At 41.2% G+C, this 21,092-nt stretch overlaps 2 protein-coding genes across 21 annotated transcripts in view; one reads left to right on the plus strand and one right to left on the minus strand.

Annotated features, from left to right (window-relative positions):
• Positions 1-11,792, minus strand: part of INTS9 (integrator complex subunit 9) — a 106,606-nt gene extending 94,814 nt beyond the window's left edge. The window contains exon 1 of the mRNA XM_066278604.1: positions 11,519-11,792. Coding sequence (XP_066134701.1) covers positions 11,519-11,527 — 9 coding nt within the window. The 5' untranslated portion in view covers positions 11,528-11,792. The remainder of the gene's footprint in view (positions 1-11,518) is intronic.
• Positions 11,793-12,044: 252 nt separating this feature from the next.
• The window catches only part of HMBOX1 (homeobox containing 1), a 258,216-nt gene continuing 249,168 nt past the window's right edge, over positions 12,045-21,092 (plus strand). For all 20 annotated transcript variants that reach the window (XM_066278625.1, XM_066278626.1, XM_066278607.1 and 17 more), the window contains exon 1: positions 12,045-12,320. The gene's annotated coding sequence lies outside the window, so the exon portion shown is untranslated. The remainder of the gene's footprint in view (positions 12,321-21,092) is intronic.

A 21,092-nucleotide genomic window follows, 5' to 3' on the forward strand; every position in this document is an offset into this window, starting at 1 on the left:
GGGCAAAAGGGGTGTTTAGTTTTACATTTCCTAAGACATCATCTGTCTGATTATCTATCTTGAGAAAGTTAAAGTTCCTCCAGTTGAGCTTTTAATAAGTTTAAAGGTTTTAGACCTTAAAGGTATCTCCTTCAGCTATATGGTCAATTAGGGCCAATCTAAACTTCCTGTTTTTCTCACAGTCAAGTTCCCACCACATAGTTCTTAGTCTTTTTTTTTCTTGACAGAGACAGAGAGTCAACGAGAGGGATAGATGGGGACAGACAGACAGGAAGGGAGAGAGATGAGAAGCATCAACTCTTCGTTGCAACCTCCTTAGTTGTTCAGTGATTGCTTTCTCATATGTGCCTTGACCAGGGGGCTACTGCAGACTGAGTGACCCCTTGCTCAAGCCAGCGACCCCTTGCTCAAGCCAGCGACCTTGGGCTCAAGCCAGTGACCATGGGTCACATCTATGATCCAATGCTCAAGCCAGCAAGCAATCCCTTGCTCAAGCTGGTGAGTTCGTTCTCAAACTGGATGAGCCCGTGCTCAATCAGGATACCTTGGGGTTTTGAACAGGGTTCTCTGCGTCCCAGTCCGACACTATCCACTGCACCACTGCCTGATCAGGCCATAGTTTTTAGTCTTTTTTTTTTTTTTTAATTAATTTTTAGAGAGGAGAGAGAGAGAGAGAAGGGGGAGGAGGAGCAGGAAGCATCGACTCCCATATGTGCCTTGACCAGGCAAGCCCAGGGTTTTGAACCGGCGACCTCAGCGTTTCCAGGTCGACACTTTATCCACTGCGCCACCACAAGTCAGTTAGTCTTGATCACTAAGCGCCTTGGGGCTTTCAAGTTGACTTCTTTCTCCTAGTCGGTCCCGTTCCCTATTCGCCCTTTCCTTTTTCATTCTTGCCTTTTCTCATGATCCCTGCAAATCCCTGCATCTACCTTTCTTAGTTTTCCTGATGAGTCAACTCCTAGCTTCAACTCACTGGTCATCCCTTTACTGGGGTCTGGGGAACCGCCTCTGACATTTACACACACTTGGCCCAGCTGCCTCTCCAATTTGCTTGATAACATAATACTGTCATCTTAATTATGACACCCATGCACTAGCATTTTCAAAGCAACACAATAGATTCTTTTTAAACCCTCCTTTTTTTTTTTAATCTGAAGAAATCTGTTCCCCTTTCTGAGACATTTCTGTTTTAATAAATATGTCTAAGAGACAAGAGGGTATGACGGATGAAAGAAAAAGGTTACATTACTGTATTAGTAAGACAATCATAAGGGTAAAGAGACAGCCTGGCCAGGCAGTGGCGCAGTGGATAGTGTCGGACTGGGATGCAGAGGACCCAGGTTTGAAACCTCAAGGTCGCATGCAGGCTTGAGCGCGGGCTCATCTGGTTTGAGCATAGCTCACCAGCTTGAGCCCAAGGTTGATGGTTTGAGCAAGGGGTCACTCACTCTGCTGTAGCCCCATGGTCAAGGCATATATGAGAAAGCAATCAATGAACTAAGGTGCTGCAACAAAGAATTGATGCTTTCATCTCTCTCCCTTCCTGTCTGTCCCTATCTGTCCCTCTGTCTCTGTCACAAAAAAAAAAAAAAAAAAAAAAAAAAAAAAAGAGTAAAGAGACAGATGGAATTGTTGGCAAGGATGGGGAAATGTATTCTCATACACAACAGGTACAGCGGTAAACGAGTGGGCAAGTTGGCCACCCGTTAAAATTTTAAGAAGGCATATTCTTGGACACAAATAAATTTTTTGATTACTGCATTAAAAAAACCTGAGCCAGTCCTCAACAATCTCTCTACATTAGGAGGTTCACTGTTAATAGTTCGCATTGCACAGTAGGACTGCTAGAGTTTCTAAAGGCATCAGAAAGAATAAATCTGTTTTGCTCACTGCATTATATCTAGTGCCTGAGCAATGGCTAGCGCAGAGGAAGCTGATATTCAGGAAGATTTGTTGAATGAATAAATGGATGATGGAGATATGAGGGGCAGTTTATGCCTGGACCGGTCTTGGTGTATAGCAAGCCAAGAGCAAATTTTCCACTCAGAATACTAGGTTTTACTGAGTCCCATGGCTATGCAGTATCCTTGGCCCATGTCCATCAAGTATATTTTGCTGAGCATCAGAGCAAACAGCACAGGAATTTGAGTACTTGGAGCAAACCAGTCACAAAACAAATGTGCTTCTGCAGTTCTAAGTAACAGTAATACTGTCATGGTTGTTTGATAAGTCATATATGTATACATATATATTTGTATATACTCAATTTAAAAATCTATTATCAGTATACTTTTTTTGCCTTAATATGCATAAAAGACTTAATCTTCTGAGCAACCACTAATGTCCAAGACAAAATTGTCCATTTTTATCTCAGAACGCTACTGAACAAGGTATGTGACTTGGCCTTAAGTCACCTACAGCTTTTTAGAGATCTTCCAAACCTGTAAGAATTTTTATGAGTTTATTTGGGCCAAACTGTAGACAACTGCAGGGAAGCAAGGTCTCAACAAATTGAGAAAATGCCCCAGAAAATGGTGGTTTTGCCATTTATTTTATACATTAGAATCAAAGGGGAAGATGTACGGGGGTTACATGCTATTGATTGTTGACAGATTAGGGAGGCAGGAGAAAGCAAAGCAGGGAAACCTCTGGGATTGGGTAACAGGTAAAAATGTGTATACAGAAACTTCTTTATATAGACAGGCAAAAGATAGTTAATTAAGATGATAATAATAACAATGAGGGAGTTTGTTGGTCTCTGCTCTGGTGGAACATTTGCCCTGAGCAGGGCAGGAAAAGATTACCCTTACATTTTAAAGGCATGTTATCAGGTACGTTATTGTAGATGAAAAAATAGGTTCAATTAAGGTAAGCATTGACCTTTGTTACAGAAAAATACCTCCCTAGGACATGACTACCACCACGAGCTGCTTTTAATTAGAAAGTTTTAATTTCAGACCATCCTGTGTGGTTACTTTTTGTCTCTGAGTTTGCAAGGCCACCATGCTCCCCTCCCTGGAGCTTGTCAGGTTCAGTATGTGGTCCCTTTTTCCATCCACAGAGGAAATCATTTGAGAAGAAAAAAACCCCATTACATTGACACTATTGTAAAACTTGAAATGATATTACATCATAAAGACACATGAGGGCACTCTAATCAACCAGCAAAGAGAAACAGAAAAGAGTAAAATCAAGTTGACATTTTGACAATGCTACTGCAAGAGGTGAATAAGCACTGGTAAAATTGTGAATGTTTGTAATTTATGGCAAGAGATTTTCTGTTCTTAATTCAAATTCTAAAAAGCCAAAAGGATTCTTCAATTCTGTAAATTGGAGAAAGAATCCGTCATTCTCAGATCCAAGGTGAGGATTAACCACAACCCCTTCTAATGATTTGTTAAATTGACCTTGTAGCAGGATTTGCACCTTTCAATTAAACGATCTTCCATACAAACGACAATATCACTTGGTGTTTTACTCTACTAGGAGTAATCCATGAATCCATTTCTTTACTCCCTCTTTTCCTAGCTGAAATGGCAAGTTAAAAGTTTGAGCCTTCCCCAAAGTCAGTAGTGATGAGACAGCATTTTATACAAAGGAGCATAGACGATTAAAGAATATATCTCATGGTTTTCTTGAGGCTTTTCGTTTGTAAACACAACCACAGCATATAATTTCCTCCATCAAATTTAAACTGTATAGCATACCAAGCACTTAAGTGACCTTTCTTTCAGACCTATAACAGAGCAACGACATGTGCACACTATTCCGAGACAATCATTCACTAAGGATTATCATAATCTTTTTTCTTTTCTTTTTTTTTTTGACAGAGAGAGAGGGATAGACAGACAGGAAGGGAGAGAGATGAGAAGCATCAATTTTTCGTTGCAGCACTTTAGTTGCTCACTGATTACTTTCTCATATGTGCCTTGACTGGGGGACTACAGCAGACCAAGTCTTGCTCAAGCCAGTGACCTTGGGCTCAAGATGATGAGCTTTGCTTAAACCAGATGAGTCCATGCTCAAGCTGGCAACCTCAGGGTTTTGAACCTGGGTCCTCTGCATCCCAGTCCGATGCTCTATCCACTCACTGCGCCACTGCCTGGTCAGGTGAATTATCACTAATCTTAAAGTCACATTAGGATTTGTGCTTCAGCAAAATTACAAGTAATTCCTTATCATCAATCTTTGGGGTCAATTATAATAGTTAAAATGGGTGGTATTAAAACTCCGAACACCAAAGGTTCAGAAAAAAATGCGAGTGGTTGCATTTTTGTTGACTGAATACCTAGATTATCTCATCTCTGAAACTATAGAAATAATGACACATGCTGCATTCTCAAACTGTAATTATTTTATTCACTTTATTCTTCATCTATCTTTATTCTTCGTCTATTAGAATGACTAAATTCCTGGTCATGAAGTTTCAAAGTCAGTTTCTATCGATATATTCAGTCTTTTCTTGTTCAGTTTCATGGTGATTTCTAGTTCCTCTCCTTAGCTAAATTAGCCATCATGGTGTACCACCCAATTAGGCTCAGTCTATACTAAAACAGAACGATGCTCTAAAATGTGCTAACTTAGTGTAAAGCCAGTAACCGCGGGCGCCATCCTAGCTGCCTGGCTGACGCAGGTTCAGGTTTGATTGGGATCAATTGTAGAGAAACAATTGAGCCAAAAACTGGTGGTCCATTTTCCTTTATTTTAGACTCGCACTCGGCAAGCAAGTAAAAAACACACCAGGCTCCAAAATCCACTTATTCAGCACTCACAAAGGTGACTCATCCGAGTTTTCCTAGAATCAAAGGCTTCAACCTCACCAGTCTTATTCATCTCTGTTCCCCATCTCCTTCTCCTTCTCCTTCTCCTTCCCCATTCCGCCATTTTTGGCTGCCTCCTCCACGTGGCCTTGCTACACCATGGACTCTTCCTCTCTCCCAAAACTTCCTCTTAGCTCCTCCTTTTAAAACCTTTTGGCGTGAAAGCCCTCCCCCAACACACATTAGCATAACCAAGCCCCTTCCCAAGCAAGTAGGGCAATTAGCTGTCCCACATGAGCAGTGGCCATCTTTAATGAGGTGAGCATAAATTAACTTATCTGCCCAACTCTTGGAGACCACATTTCTGAATTTTCTGTTCTTTTTAATAACAATTCGGCCCTGGCTGGTTGCCTCAGTGGTAGAGCATCGGCCTGGCGTGCAGGAGTCCCAGGTTCGATTCCCGGCCAGGGCACACAAGAGAAGTGCCCATCTGCTTCTCCACCTCTCCCCCTCTCCTTCCTCTCTGTCTCTCTCTTCCCCTCCCGCAGCCATGGCTCCATTGGAGCAAAGTTGGACCGGGCGCTGAGGATGGCTCTGTGGTCTCTGCCTCAGGCACTAGAATGGCTCTGGTTGCAACAGAGCAGTGCCCCAGATGGGCAGAGCATCGCCCCCTGGTGGGCATGCCGGGTGGATCCTGGTCGGGCGCATGCGGGAGTCTGTCTGCCTGCCTCCCGTTTCCAACTTCAGAAAAATACAAGAAAACCAAAAAAACCCCCCCAAAACCCTAATTCTGCTTAATTAACAGTACTAGTGAACTTCTTCAGTTAAATAAAGCTGCCTAAATACTGCATAATATTATAGACAGTCATTAAAATCCTTTCAGTTGGTAGCTAAGGAGATATGCAAGGATTATATACTAATGACATCCATTGTCTTCCCTTGGGAGTGTAAAAAGCCACCAAAGAGAACCATAAATGATATAAGAGGCTAATTTGGGTAGTATAAACACTTGGGTACTAAATTGGTACGATCTTATATGGAGCCCTTTATATTATCAAGAAAGTTTCAAATTTTAATTTTTTATCATTAATCTTTTTTAAAAACTTCATTTAACCAAACTCCCATTTAAAGCTAATTTTAAAAACAGTCCATAATAGCAGGTAAGAGGGGAAAAAGAGAGTTGGGGGGGGGAGACTCCTTCCCTTAAGAAGGTGAAGTTTCTCACACCGCCAACTCTCCAGAGTTCTCCCAGGTGCCAGACCTAAAGGCTTTTTCCTACAGTGATTCTTTGATTTTTATTTCCCCTTGACCCTTATGTTTTAATAGGATTTTAACAAACTATACTCAAGTTAAAAAAAAAAAAAGCCCCAAATAAACTCTTTCAGTATGCACAGTGGTTTCCTCTTTTTAAGAAAGAACTTATGAACAACTAGAGACTAAGGAGCCTCAATGAAGAATTGATGTGTCTCATCTCTTCCCCCCCTTCCTGTATGTCTGTCTCTATCTGTCCCCTCCACTGTTGCTGTCAGAAAAAAAACAAACAAACAAAAAAAAAACTTAGCACATGCCAGGCGCTGGGGGTCCATGCCCTTATTAAGCAACAGACCCTTTAAAAAAATTTAATTTATTGATTTTAGAGGGAGAAAGAAAGAAGTGGGGAGAGAGGGACAGGGAGAGATAGGGAAAAGAGAGAGAAGGAGAGGGAGAAAGAGACAGAGGAGGGGGAGCGAGATCAATTTGTCATTCTATTTATTTATGCATTCATTGGTTGATTCTTGTATGTGCCTCAGCAGGGTATCGAACCTGCAACCTTGGCTTATCTAGACAACTCTCTAACCAACTGAGCTACCTGGCCAGGGCAAGCAACAGACTCTTGAGGAAGAAATCTAGGGTTCAGATCTTGGCTCTACTACTTTTTTCCCCTGTGTAACTTTGAGCCAATTCACCTCCCTGAAGCTCAGATTTTTATTTATAAAATGGGAATACTATCATCTAGATCAAAGGATTAAATGAGACACTAAATAGGAAGTATCTCACACAGTGTCTGGCACAATGTTAGTGCTCCATAAAGGGTAGCACTTAATTCTTTTTTACTCCAACATCATAGCTTATTGTAATATTTCAGCTTCACCTCTTAATCTTTTCTCAATGATATTCAGACCTTGATAAGCCCCTGGGGATTTATTCAACTACTATTTGGTAGTGTCATTGTACCTGGTTTTAAGAATACACAAAGTTTACAAGAGGAAGGGTAGAACGAAGACCAATACATGGAGTCCTCAGGTTACGACAGTCTTGACATACAACGTTTCGAGTTTACAATGCTCACTCCTGTAAGAACTTAAAAAAATTGAGACATGTTTTGACTTATGCTGTTAGTGCCATACTTACAGATTACGTTGGCAAACTATATAGTTTGGTTGAGCGTGGCAGAAGAATATGCAGTAACGTGGCATATGAGTGAGGGAGTTGGCGTCCCCCAGTACGCTTACCTACGCCATTGTGGACTGTTAAAAGCTCAAGTGTTCCGTGTGTGTCAGGCTAGGGTGTGTTTCGACTTACACCAAGATTTGGGTTACATCACTGTTGTAGGAATGGAACTGCGTCATACTCTGAGGACCCCTGTAGTTGTAAATGTTATGAAAGGAAGTGTGCCCTGGAAGCATGTAAAAGGGGTCCCTAATTCAAGGAAACCTTGAGTGAGTGTTTTTTAAACAGACTTGAAATGTATAAAGAAAGTAGGCAGGCCGAAAAGTGCTATAGGCCAGTGTTTTTCAACTGTTTGTTCATAGGTCCACAAAAGAGTTAAGCACTCTGATGTTGTATGAAGATTATAGACTCAATGATCTCAGTAGAATGCACTTAAGCTCAGGGTAATATCTCCTATTTTCACCAGTCCCTAAGTATAAAAAGGTTGAAAACAAAGGCCATAGGCAATGGAATATATGTAAAGTCCCAGAGGCAAAAGAGTGTCGGGAAAGTTCAAGGAACTGGAAGATGTGCGATATAAGTAGAATAATGACAGCAAAGGAGATAAGGGCTAAACACCAGCCTGGAGAGGTAGGCAGGACCAAGTAAGTCAAGTGGAGATTTATATAACTTTATCCTAAAGGCAAAGTGTTTTATGTTAATGCTGCAATTTAAAACAAGTCCTAGGCTGCAGAGCAGAAAATGAGTTGGAGACGGGTAAGAATGAATGTAGGGAGATCACATAAAAGGTCTCTGAAATTCCAAATGTCGAGTGAAAAGAGCCCCTACAAGGGCAATATTAGCAGGACTGGAGCAGAACAGACCTGTTCAAGAAGAGAAGTAGAATGAATAAGATCTGGTCAAACCCAGGCCGGTTGGCTCAGTGGTAGAGCATCAGCCTGGCGTGCAGGAGTCCCAGGTTCGATTCTCAGCCAGGGCACACAGGAGAAGCGCCCATCTGCTTCTCCACCCCTCCCCCTCTCCTTCCTCTCTGTCTCTCTCTTCCCCTCCCGCAGCCAAGGCTCCACTGGAGCAAAGTTGTCCCGGGTGCTGAGGATGGCTCTGTGGCCTCTGCCTCAGGTGCTGAAATGGCTCTGGTTGCAACAGAGCAACCTCCCAGATGGGCAGAGCATCGCCCCCTGGTGGGCATGCCGGGTGGATCCTGGTCGGGCGCATGCGGGAGTCTGTCTGACTGCCTCCCCGTTTCCAACTTCAGAAAAATACACACACAAAAAAAGATCTGGTCAAAGAAATATGCGTGTGAAGAGGATTTTGGCAAGTCATAATCTCAGAAATGACCCTTGCTGGTTTGCTCAGTGGATAGAGCATCAGTGGCATATGGACACCCTGGGTTTGATTCCTGGTCAGGGCACACAAGGGAAGTAACCATCTGCTTCTTTCCCCTTCCCGCTGTCCTTTCTTTCTCTCTTGCCCTTCCACAGCCAGTGGCTCAATTTGTTCAAGTGTTGGCCCTGGGCACTGAGGATAGCTTGGTTGGTCAGAACGCCTCCTCTCAGGCCCTAAAAATAGCTAGGTTGATTCAAGCATCTGCTCCAGACAGGGGTTGCTGGGTGGATCCCAGTCCAGGGGATGTGGAGTCTGTCTCACTATCTCCTCTCCTCTCACTTAAAAATAATAAGAATCTCAAAAAAAAAGAATGTGCTCAATAAAATGTATTTCTGTGTTTCATGATATAAATGTAAAACATGGCTTACTACATATTCCTAAAGCAGTACACAAAGTTAACCATTTTAGGCCATGGGTGGATTTATTTCAACTCGACCAGAGGCATGCCACACAAAAGAAGTCTAATTTACTGAGTGTCAATGTTTTTGAAACCAGTTTGCTATGCTGACAGAAATTCTGCATCACAGATCACCTAACTACTAAGTGACTTACAACACTTACTTCCTCCAAGGCATCTTTTGGTTCTTAAAGGAAAAAAATAAGTTTATTTTTTCTCTTCCATGTTTTCCTATCTTTAAATTAAGCAGGATAGTATGAGCAAACCAACGTATAGTATAGGGGTAGGCAAGAGTAGGTTTACAGTTGTTCGTATGGAAAAAGACATGTAGGTTATGATTAATAAATAATACAAGAATAAACTCACAACTGTAAACCTACTTTGCCTTCCCCTGCATGTGTAAACCATGGTTCTCTGATAACCTCAGCAAACCAGTTTTTATGGAAAAACTGTTTCACACTTGCATGCCTTCTCCCAGAGCACACCAAATGTAATGTATCCTTTATTAAAGACATATGGTCTGTGCTCCAACCATTTAGGTGCAAGCTCTTTTGCTTCTAAACTGAACCTTCTTCCTGGAAGGCCGTAGCCTCCTCATTGTTCTTTTTTTTTCCTTTTTTTCTTTATTCATTTTTAGAGAGGAGAGAGAGAGGGAGAGAGAGAGACAGAGAGAAAGAAGGGGGGAGGAGCCGGAAGCATCAACTCCCGTATGTGCCTTGACCAGGCAAGCCCAGAGTTTTGAACCGGCGACCTCAGCATTTCCAGGTCGACGCGTTATCCACTGCTCCACCACAGGTCAGGCTCCTCATTATTCTTATCAGTTCAAGAGTCATGTGTCAAGAAAGCTGTCTCTCAATCATCCTCTCCATTTGCCACGCTTTGAATATGCCTCTGAGTTATCAAGAATGCTTACTTTTGGCTTACTTTTCTCTATTATATTGCATGCTTCTTTAGGGCTAGGGTGGTGACGTTCAATTGTGTTTTTATTTTAGCATGCAAGCGCACAAAAGAAAAAAAGAGAAAGAAAGAGACAGGAAGGGAAAGAGATGAGAAGCATCAATTCTTTGTTGTGGCACCTTAGTTGTTCACTGATTGCTTTCTCATTTGTGCCTTGACAGGTGGGGGAGGGGGTGCTCTAGCCGAGCCAGCAACCATATCATATCTATGATCCCATGCTCAAGCCAGCAACCCCATGCTGAAGCTGGTGAGCCTGTGCTCAAACCAGCGACCTTGTGGTTCTGACCCTTGGTCCTCAGCATCCCAGGCTGATGCTCTATCCACTGCACCACTGCCTGGTCAGGCCAATCCTGCACTCTTAAGTGTCTAGTCTAGCACAATGACCCAGAAGCAAATCGAGAATCTTAAGGTTTACTGATCTGCGTCCTTTCCTTTACATAAACAGCTTTAAATGGAGAGAGTTTTGGAGTTGAACCTACATTGAATACTTTGACTAGTCAGAAAACAGCTGACACTTTCCTGAATAAATACATACCTGTAGCATGATAGTCACTAAAGGGAGGATGAAGGGGATGTGTGTACTTTGGAAAAACATGCTCAAGTAATTATATAAATGGAAAAAGAAAATAAATCTTTTGTTTTTGTATAAAAATGACCGAATGTAAAGCTTGACAATATTTGCCTATAGGAACATAATTTTAAAAGGCACCACATCTCACACAAATTTTTCTAGTCTCATAATTATGTTATTAACTAATTCCATACAGATGAAATAAACTAGTTAGATCTGTGTGCATGATGACAGTAAAATGGCTCAAGATAAAGTTCTGAGAAGTGTTCCTATAAGCCAGGTGTTTTGAGTTTCGTGATGCAAAGACTCGAGGCATTACTGGCAGGCTCCATCTAACCTTGGTTGATTAAGTCCCTACAGCCCTAGACTGTAATATATATTTTTTTAATTTGAAGATCTAATTGGCTTTGCGAAAGCAATCCATGAAACGGGCAGCATTCCATCCAGCAACTAGAAGGCGCTCCCAACTGTAATGCCTTGACACTTGTTCTCAACCCATCCACATCCTACAAAGGGTTTAAGTTTCAAGTCCTCAGAACACATCCTGACCTCGTCGTTCTCTTAATTCCAAGTGCAATTAGGACTTTGTAACAGAAAATTTAATAATTACTCTTTGTCCAGTATCTTCTACCCTCTGCTCAGAAGAAGTAACCAAAGCCTTCTCAACAAGGGTGGGAAGAAACGCTAATCAAGCGCTAACTGCGGGGAAATAAGTTAACCTATTTAACACTCACGTGGCAGCTGAGAAGTCAAACCTAGTCCATAGAGCCCAACCTTAGTTCGTCGGTGAAGAAACGTTCCAGTCAACCTCTTAGCGAACCAAAGGGACCCTCCAAGGATGTATAAGATCTCCTGGCAGGTGTGTGTAGATTGGGGTAAGGGAGCTGTGATTTTAACACCCTCAACAACAGCAGCTTTCCTTAGTCCACCTCACTTACTAGTTTCTAATCGCCACCCCTTTAGAGACGGATATGGCATAACCATTGCCCCTCTGACCTAGAAGCGGAGACTCACCAGTTTCATATCGGACTTTTGGTTGTTCAACACCAGTCACTGGACTCCTCAAACCCTGACAGAGTCTTCCGGTTCAAGCTCCACCGCTCGCCAGAGGAGAGCATCGCGGGACCTGCAGTCTTTCTTCCCTGCGCCCCCTTTCCGGGGCATCATGGGAACTGTAGTCATATCTCCATATATCATGGGAACTGTAGTTATCTTTCCCTTTCCTCCCTTTTCTCAGTAAACACCTCCTTCCGTCAGCTGAAATTCATCCCCCGCTAATTAATCCTCCTTCTCCACGCCAGCATGATATCATGTCCCCAGTCTGGGCCTGAACCCATGGTATTCTGGGATCTGTAGTTCCCACGGCTCCGGCGCCCCTTTCCCCTCCTCCCTGTGGGAAGGCCGATGGGCGCGGCTCTTGCCGGGAGTTGTAGTTCTCTGGGGTCTCTGGACGCTAAGCTCCGCGCCTTTACTCAAGGGAGGCAAGAACTACAACTCCCAGGGCCGCCCCGCTGCAGCAGGTGGGAGCGGGGCTGTTGACATCAATATGGCGGTTGTCAGCCAGACAAAGACAGTCAGTCTGATGTGATTGAGACAAGGGAGGATTTCAGGGAGAGACTGGGAGATAGGGGCTTCCCCTCCCCCTTCTCCTCTTCCTGCGCGGACCTCAACCCCTCCCCAGTCCCCTCCTGACTGGCGCCCCACGCGGAAGACACCCCTCCCCCTCCCGCTTTCCTCTCCTCCCCATCAGCGGTTCGTACTGGGACGTTGGGGAGGGGGCTGTGCCGCGCGGAGAGAACTCTGCAACGATTCCGAGGTGAGTCGAGCGGTTTTCAAACCGGACTATCTCAAGTCTCTTTCTTCACTTCTTTCTTTTCACTTTCTTTCTTTTTTTCTTTCTTTCTTTTTCCTTTTTCCTTTTGGCGAGGTTTTGAGGAGAAAGTGAGTGGGCTGGGGCTGGGTCTCTTAAACGACCGGAATGAGAGGAGGGAGGGAGCCCGGGGCTTCTGAGCGGGTGACCCGTACGCAGGGTGTGGGGTGGGGCAGTTTGTGGGGGGCGGTAATTTGGAAGGCGTCGGCTGCTCCCCAACTCTTTTCTCCTGGTCTCCACTGTGGGCAGAAGGTTTGAATCCTGGAGGTGGGGTCTCCTGTGAGGAGTTTGGGAAACTGTAAGGTGAATCGGAGATGTGTAGGTTTGGGGCTTGTAACTGTTTTAAACTGTGTGACGTGTACTTGTGTGATGTGTTAGTCTTGGATAAATGTCTGGCGATAGGAAGTTAGATAGCTGGAGTCATCGCTTGTAGCTGGGCCTGGGCAGAGAAGCGTGCGTGAGGTCCGGGACCTGGATCCTCGGGCTGGCGCCGTGGTGCGGGGCAGCTGGGGTTAGCAACTCGTTTGCGTCCCATTGCCCGGTCGCGCTCGTCCTCCCCGCCTCCGTCTCCACCTCCACCTCCACCCCTGCGCACATCTCCACCCCAAACTCCCGGCAAGAGAGCCGTTGAGAGGAGGTGGTGGCCAGAGGGATTTTCTGCGTCCTTAAGCCGGTAGATGAGGTGGGAAAGGAAAAGTGTTCTTAATATTTTATTCCGGAACCCTGTTTTGGTTACACTGTTGGGGCTACTTGGAAAGGAGTCCTCCACCCACCCTCACCCCGAAACAGCAGGTAGGGGGATCTCAGCGTCTGCGGTGTTAAATGCATTAAACATTACTTAAAATTCGGGGGCGTGAGGTCGGGGTCGGGAGTGCTGACATGTGTAGGCATCGCTGTCTACTAGAGACACAGAATGACTGTTGGGTATCTTGAGATAGGGCGACTTATTTTCGTGGAAGGAAGAACTGTTGTAAATTATTTGGAGGCGGGGGTAGGGGGGAGTAGCTGAAAGGCGCTGTTTGTATTTTTCTTCTACCCCACCCTGTTCTGCTTCGCATTTGTCTGAAGGCTGGTACGGAAGACAAGGCATTTGGTGAGTGAAGGGGAGAATGCAGTTGGCATTAAAGATACTGTGTAAAGTTGAATGGTATAACGTGATTGCTTTATACATTTACTCTGAAGCTTTAAAAACCCTCATGTTTCGTGTAGGTGGAGTGATTTCTTTGGGATCCTGCAGGTACACAGAACTCTGCCTTCCCTCTCTCTTTCCCTCTCTCTCCCTCTACCTTCCTTCCTTCCTTCCTTCCTTCCTTCCTTCCTTCCTTCCTTCCTTCCTTCCTTCCTTCCTTCCTCCCTCCCTCCCTCCCTCCCTCCCTCCCTCCCTCCCTCCCTCCCTCCCTCCTTCCTTCCTTCCTTCCTTCCTTCCTTCCTTCCTTCCTTCCTTCCTTCCTTCTCCTTTCTCTCCTTTCTCCCCTTTCCCTTTCCCTTTCCTTTCCCTTTTCTTAGCATGCATGGTACATTTATCTTCATGGATGAACATAATGCCTCCTGTGCCTATTTATTTAGTTTGTGCTAATACTGTTGTGCTTTTTTGTGGGTTTTTGTGTAAAGTACTTCTTTAGATGAAAAGGACCTGCATTTGTTTCTATTTTGCATTTAGCCACAGGTAATTGTCCCATCAAGGTTGCAGTGCTTTGTATTAAACTTATTTTAAAACTGTGCTACTAAGTTGTTAGATCCAGTTGACTTACATATACAAGTTTGGAAAATTTGAATTCTGATTTTTTCTCCTCTCAGAGTTATAAAGGGAAGGGGATTGCAACATCTTGTTTCTCAGTCTTTAATATTTAATAACATCCCACCAGAAGAATTTAAGATAATATATTTTGTACTTCCTTTGGTCTGAAATATGTTTATCAACCTTTCTCATGTGACTGATATTTAGTGTAATAGGCTTTTAAATAACTAAAGGAATTGGCATAATTTCTCTTTTGACTGTTGATAATTTAGTGTATTTACATATTTGGTTCCAAATTTATCAATTCTTGAACCTATCAGTAAAAGATCTTCAGATTCCGTAAAAAACTTGCATAGATACAGCATGTAATATTATAATATGTTTTATAACCTTTTCAACTTGAAATTTCTGCAGTTGGTCATTCACACAGATAAGCTGACTGTACGAATGAGGCAGCATATATATTTGGATTGACCTGAATAGAAACAAGATCTCCAACTTAGAATATAGAATATGTTGATACAAGGATGAGCCCTTACCTTGTTATAGAGTAGGATTTCCAGAATATTTTTGTTTTAACCTTCTGTGTTTACCTAAAACATTATTTTGTAAAAACTGGAGAAAAAATCCTAAATAACTACATAAGAGTGTTTTGTTTTGTTTTTTTGGCTGAAAGATACTCCGTTAGACAAGACTATTTGTTCTTCTACCCACTCTTCTGATTTTGTTTTCTTCTATAAAAACACAAAGTTACTGGAAAAGCTTTTATTGAACTTTCTCTGACTAGTAGTCTGGTTGAAATCATTACAGAGTAAACCAGATATATTCCTTGCATTCATTGGAGTGATTCCATTGCATTTTAAGCACAAGCATTAAAATGATGTAAAGCCTTTACTGCAGGTTAAAGCATAAAACATTCTCAGCATGTGGAAGTCATATGGTTTACGAAAAAAGTAGGTATCAGGGCATTGGTGCTTGTCCTTAAGATTTCATCCTGTAAATTGTGAAAGACACATTTCTTTTAATATGATTGCTTTTGAAAATGTTGCCTATATAATGAAAGTTGAAAATCCTAACTGTTTTTAACCAGTCTGCTGCTAGTTGAGTGATCACTTGAATACTGTGCTTGCAAACGTGCATCAGGCAGCCTTTAGGGGTCGGCTTTATGTTCAGTGTCTGGTGGGGCTTCATTTTCACTGTTGTACTAACAGATTTCAGTGTCCTTAGCACAATCCTTGAGTAAAGCGTCACTAATATAAATTTAATAGCACAGATTTGGTAAATTATAAAATGTATTGTCACAAATCTCTCCTTAGTTCATTATTTAAAATATAGAAATAGCTAATTTAAGGCAACTTTTGTGGAAAGGGTTGATTGGAATGGCATTGTTTGTTTTAGTAGATACTGAACACATTGATAATATTTAAATCTAATTCCTTCATTTTGGATGTTTTATGTATTATATTTAGTCTCTCCTACTTTTTTTTTTTTTTTTTTACAAGGACAGAGAGAGGGATAGATAGGGACAGACAGACAGGAACGAAGAGATGAGAAACATCAATCATTAGTTTTTTGTTGAGACACCTTGGTTGTTCATTGATTGCTTTCTCATATGTGCCCTGACCGTGGGCCTTCAGCAGACTGAGTAACCCCTTGCTTGAGCCAGCAACCTTGGGTCCAAGCTGGTGAGCTTTTTTTTTTCATTTGCTCAAGCCAGATGAGCCCGCGCTCAAGCTGGAGACCTCGGGGTCTCGAACCTGGGTCCTTCCGCATCCCAGTCCGACGCTCTACCCACTGCGCAACCGCCTGGTCAGGCTAGTCTCTCCCACTTTTATTGTTTCCTGTAAAACCATGTTTGCTTTTTCTGTTCATTTCATTGTAGCTCTTCTGTTATTTTTATATGCAGATCTTTAAACTTGAATGATTTCTTTTGGGAATTAGGAAATTATCTTACGATGTCGTTTTTCATAAATGTAAATTCGTGTACTGGTTAACTTTTTAAAAATGTGAACATTTACAAATAAAGATACTTAGTGAAAATGTGTTGGCTTTGTCTGTTTTGTGAACCTGCTTTATTTAGATTTTTTGGTTCTATAGTTAATTTTAAAGCTCCCTTTACTGTTTGGCTAGATTTTTCTTACAACTGCTGGCTTTTTCTTCCCAATTTAGTAGGACTTTAATTTCAAAATCAGTTGTTATGAGTAGAAATCCCAGCTTGTCTAGAGTGTTATATCTGTACATTCACATATGCACTTACACATATAAAACACCTCTATGTTTGCTTATATGATATATGAAATTGGTATATACCTATCAGATGTGCAAGCCATAAAAAAGGAATCTGAACCACAAATAACAGGAGACTAAAGAGTGGCTCAAGCTAGGAATGAAAGTGTAACCACCACTACATGCTGCCCACATTATAGAAACTATGGAGCAGGGTCCCCAAACTTTTTACACAGGGGGCCAGTTCACTGTCCCTCAGACCATTGGAGGGCCAAACTATAAAAAAAACTATGAACAAATCCCTGTGCACACTGTACATATCTTATTTTAAAACAAAAAAACAAAATGGAAACAAATACTATATTTAAAATAAAGAACAAGTAAATTTAAATCAACAAACTGACCAGTATTTCAATGGGAACTATGGGCCTGCTTTTGGCTAATGAGATGGTCAATGTGCTCCTCTCACTGACCAATGAAAGAGGTGCCCCTTCCGGAAGTGCGGGGCCGGTAAATGGCCACAGGGGGTCGCTAAATGGCTACAGGGGGCTGCATCTGCCCGTGGGCCGTATTTTGGGGACCCCTGCTATGGAGATTTTCACTATTACTGTAAACCATTATTACTTTAACAGATTTTGCCAAAATCTAGTTCTCTCAAAATGGAAACCATTGGTATTGAAATTTTTCTCAAAATAAGGTTAAGTAATATGTGACTTTGATTCCTAGGTGCAGCTATCTCCCTAGTTGACCCTTACTGGACTTAAGGCCTATAATATATACAACGTCAAGATTTTTCCGAATGATTACTTGACATAAAACTTTTAGTTAGAGTCTATTTAAACATAATCCAGTGCTTTAGATACTTGTTTATCTTGATCTTAGATGAAACAAGTTGGAAATTTACTATAACATTTTCTTGGACACTTTCCAAGAGCATTTAGTTACTGGAAGTTCCTGGCATTATCATAGTTTTTCAGTGTATGTGCTGCGGAAGTGAGCACATGAATAGTTTTTTTTTTTACCCTCATAATGGTAATAAGGATGAAGTTACCTAAGTTTTTCTAATGGTTATTATAATGTTAATGAAATCTTTTACAGAGTTTTTACTTGGGGTATAAGAATAGTATTTTTTTTTTTTTACATTTCCAGACTATAGAAGAAAAAAGAACAATAGTTGATTTAGCTTTGAAGTTACATTATTTTGCTTTTTAAAAATCCTAAAATAGATGGTCATAGACCCCTCCTTTAAGAGGTCAATTTGTAATCTAATTTATTCAAAGGTATTTAGATTATTTCTTACACTTAGAGTGCTGAGTATGAACAATGTCTCCTAAACTCCACATACTGGATGTGTTCTCTATAGCTTCTCTGTCCATCTCACTTTCAGTGATTTGTCAATGGACTGCATGTGGTTTATTGAAAACATTTAATATCTCTCTTTACTGTATACATATTAAATAATTAGTGTGGAATTTGCCAAGTACAGAAGTTTTTATGTTTTTATTTTTTTATTACAGAGACAGAGTCAGAGAGAGGGATAGATAGGGACAGACAGACAGGAACAGAGAGAAATGAGAAGCATCAATCATCAGTTTTTCGTTGCGACACCTTAGTTGTTCATTGATTGCTTTCTCATCTGTGCCTTGACCGTGGGCCTTCAGCAGACCCAGTAACCCCTTGCTGGAGCCAGCGACCTTGGGTCCAAGCTGGTGAGCTTTGCTCAAACCAGATGAGCCCGTGCTCAAGCTGGTGACCTCGGGGTTTCGAACCTGGGTCTTCCGCATCCCAGTCCGACACTGTATCCACTGCACCACTGCCTGGTCAGGCAGAAGTTTTAATATATATAATCATATTTTTTTCAAAGAGAGGAAGTCAAATGCTGTGGCCATTGCTGAGGTAAGGATGACTTAAGATTGATCGTATCTTTAAGTTTTGATAAAGGAATCATATGCTTGAAATATGAAGCTGTTGGGTTGGGCCTAGTCAGTCAAGCTGTGGAATCATTTTTACTCTTTTCATCCAATCATGAAGTCAAGTCGATTTTGCATCCTTTGTGTTTTATCTATTCACTTAATTTTCATTCTTTTGCCATTCCCTTAATTCAGGCCTTCATTATTCCTGGCTTGCCACATCAGTCTCTTAACTAATCTTGCTGCTTTCAGTGTTTTTCCTTAGTCATTCTTCAACCCTACTTTAGGGATCTTGCTAAAATAATGTGATTTTGATTTTTAGCCATACTTTGCCTGTAATCCTTCTCTGGTTCTCTAGCCCTTTAGATAAGTCCAAATAGTCACTCCACCTGTGTCCAGATCCTGGCTCTGCTACTTACTGGCTGTGTAATCGTGGGCAGATTTTTAAATTTGTCTCTGTCTGAATTACTTCATCATTAGAATGGGAATAAATATTCTTTCAAAGGAATTTTTTTGTGTGTGTGAGAAGGAGAGAGACAGGAAAGGGAGAAAGATGAGAAATATCAACTTATAGTTGTGTCACTTTAGTTGTTCATTGATTGTCTTTCATACATGCCTTGGCTAGAGGGGCTCAAGTTGAGCTAGTGACCCCTTGCTCAAGCCAGCAACTTGAGCTTCAAGTTAGTGACCTTGAGCTTCAGGCCAATGACCTTTGGGCTCAAACCAGCAACCATGGGATCAGGTGGATGAGTCCATACTCAAGCCAGTGACCCTGTGCTTAAGTTGTCAACCTAGGGGTTTTGAACCTGGGGCCTCAGAGTCCCAGGTCACCATTCTCTCTATTGTGCCACTGCCTGGTCAGGCCTTCATAGGATTATTGTGAGCCCTTAGAATGCTGTTAAGTCCTTTTTTTTTCTTTTTTCATTTTAGAGAGTAGAGAGAGAGAGAAAAAGAGAGAAGGGTGGAAGAACAGGAAGCATAAGCTCCCATATGTGCCTTTACCAGGCACGCCCAGGGTTTGAACCAGTGACCTCAGCGTTCTAGGTCGATGCTTTATCCACTGTGCCACCACAGGTCAGGCATTGTTAAGTTCTTAGAATGCTTCTGACATATCATAAATGTTAACTATTATAATTATTGTGTTATACCAGATAATCTTATGTTCTGGTTCCTGCCTTACATTTTATTACTGATCCTAGACTTTTAGCCATGCCAAATTACTGGTGGACCAGATACCCCGTAGCATGGATAAAGGAGGATTGGGTATTAGTCTGTGAGGATTGGTATTTGTTAACAGTTTCTTCAAAAGTAAAGAATTAAATGTGAACTTTAAAGTATATTGCTATATGAAGGATGGTAGTATATTCTGTTGTCTGGCTTTTCTTTCTCTCCCAAAATAATAATACTAGTTAACTTATTGACTAATTCAGACTATAATTTTAAAAATCACTTTCCTAGCCCTGTTAATATATTTTTCTAGCATTCTAACCTAGATTTCCCAACTTGATGAAAAGTTGATACTCCCAACTTTTCATATCTTCTCACCTAACTTCACTAAAGATGTATTAACTTTGTATAGTTTCTTTTACTTTTTTCCTTCAATTTTGAATTCTCACTCCATTTCAAGTAATGTGTTTTCTGTAAGTTGCTATTGGGACAATTGAGTAGTTGTATTATATGATCTGGAAGCCACTTTAGACAGACATCTGTTTTATTTACAAACTGATGTTTGTACTTGTTGTTTATTCCAGTACTGCTTCAGTTGTTTTTTCTAAGTGGTAGATGATATACATATGATGATTTATATCTATGTCTCATTCTTCTCGGAGAGTGTTCTGTTTTTTATCAAACTGAGCCATACAAGGATAAATGTTACCCAAAACTATTGTATTGGGATAGCAGGATGATAGCTTAGGTATAAGTTCAGATGTTAGAATGTGATTTTTGTAGGATGCTGTATTATTACTGTGGTTTGCAACCACTAATTTAGCCAGCATTTACCTTCATGGAACGTAATTGTTTATTGTGGAGAACTTGAAAGTAACTATTCTCAATATTATCTTTATTTGGTTGAAAATGCATTGTTTTGGAGTCAAAGATAGGCTATGTTTAGTTTTATATACTAACAATTTGGAACCACTCAAGACAAGAATAGTTACAGTACATTCTTCTCTAAGGAAGACTTCTCTGTAAAGATGACAGACGGCATGATCTTACTTAGAATACTATGTCATGCTGTCAAAAAGATGCCATTTCTATCCAATGGTGGTTGGTTTAAGGTTAAATATAAATTTCTTCAAGGTATTTTTTTTCCTCAAAAAAGTTCCTTTAATTAAAGTATAATAATTAAAAAATATATATGTGTATTGCTTGCTTTTCAATGCATTATAGGCATCAAATGACCTAAAACAAGGAATCATTTAATGAGCACAGGTTATTGGTTACTTTCAATTTTAAGTTCCATTTTCTGAACTGTAATGTTTAACTGATGGCATGTTGGTTAGGTGTCTTCATGCTGTTATTGACCATGTAAGTCTGTGTGTGTTACCTGGCTAGGTTTCAGTTTTAAACAGGGAGGTACTTAGGTTATTTGTTTTTTATATATGGTATTTTTGGTATCATTAAGTGAACTCAGAAATTGTTTGCTTAATTGCTTTTAATTTTAAAGAAATTGTAAATTCACAAGAAATTGCAAAAATAATAGAGAGATTTGTACATTTCATTCAGTTTCCCCTAATGGTTATATCTTACATAACTTTAGTACAATATTAAAACCAGGAAACTGACATTGGTACAATGTGTATATAGATCTCTGCCATCTTATCACGTGAGGATTCTGTAACC

Source organism: Saccopteryx bilineata, chromosome 1, assembly GCF_036850765.1.
Source record: "Saccopteryx bilineata isolate mSacBil1 chromosome 1, mSacBil1_pri_phased_curated, whole genome shotgun sequence".
Lineage (NCBI taxonomy): Eukaryota > Metazoa > Chordata > Mammalia > Chiroptera > Emballonuridae > Saccopteryx > Saccopteryx bilineata.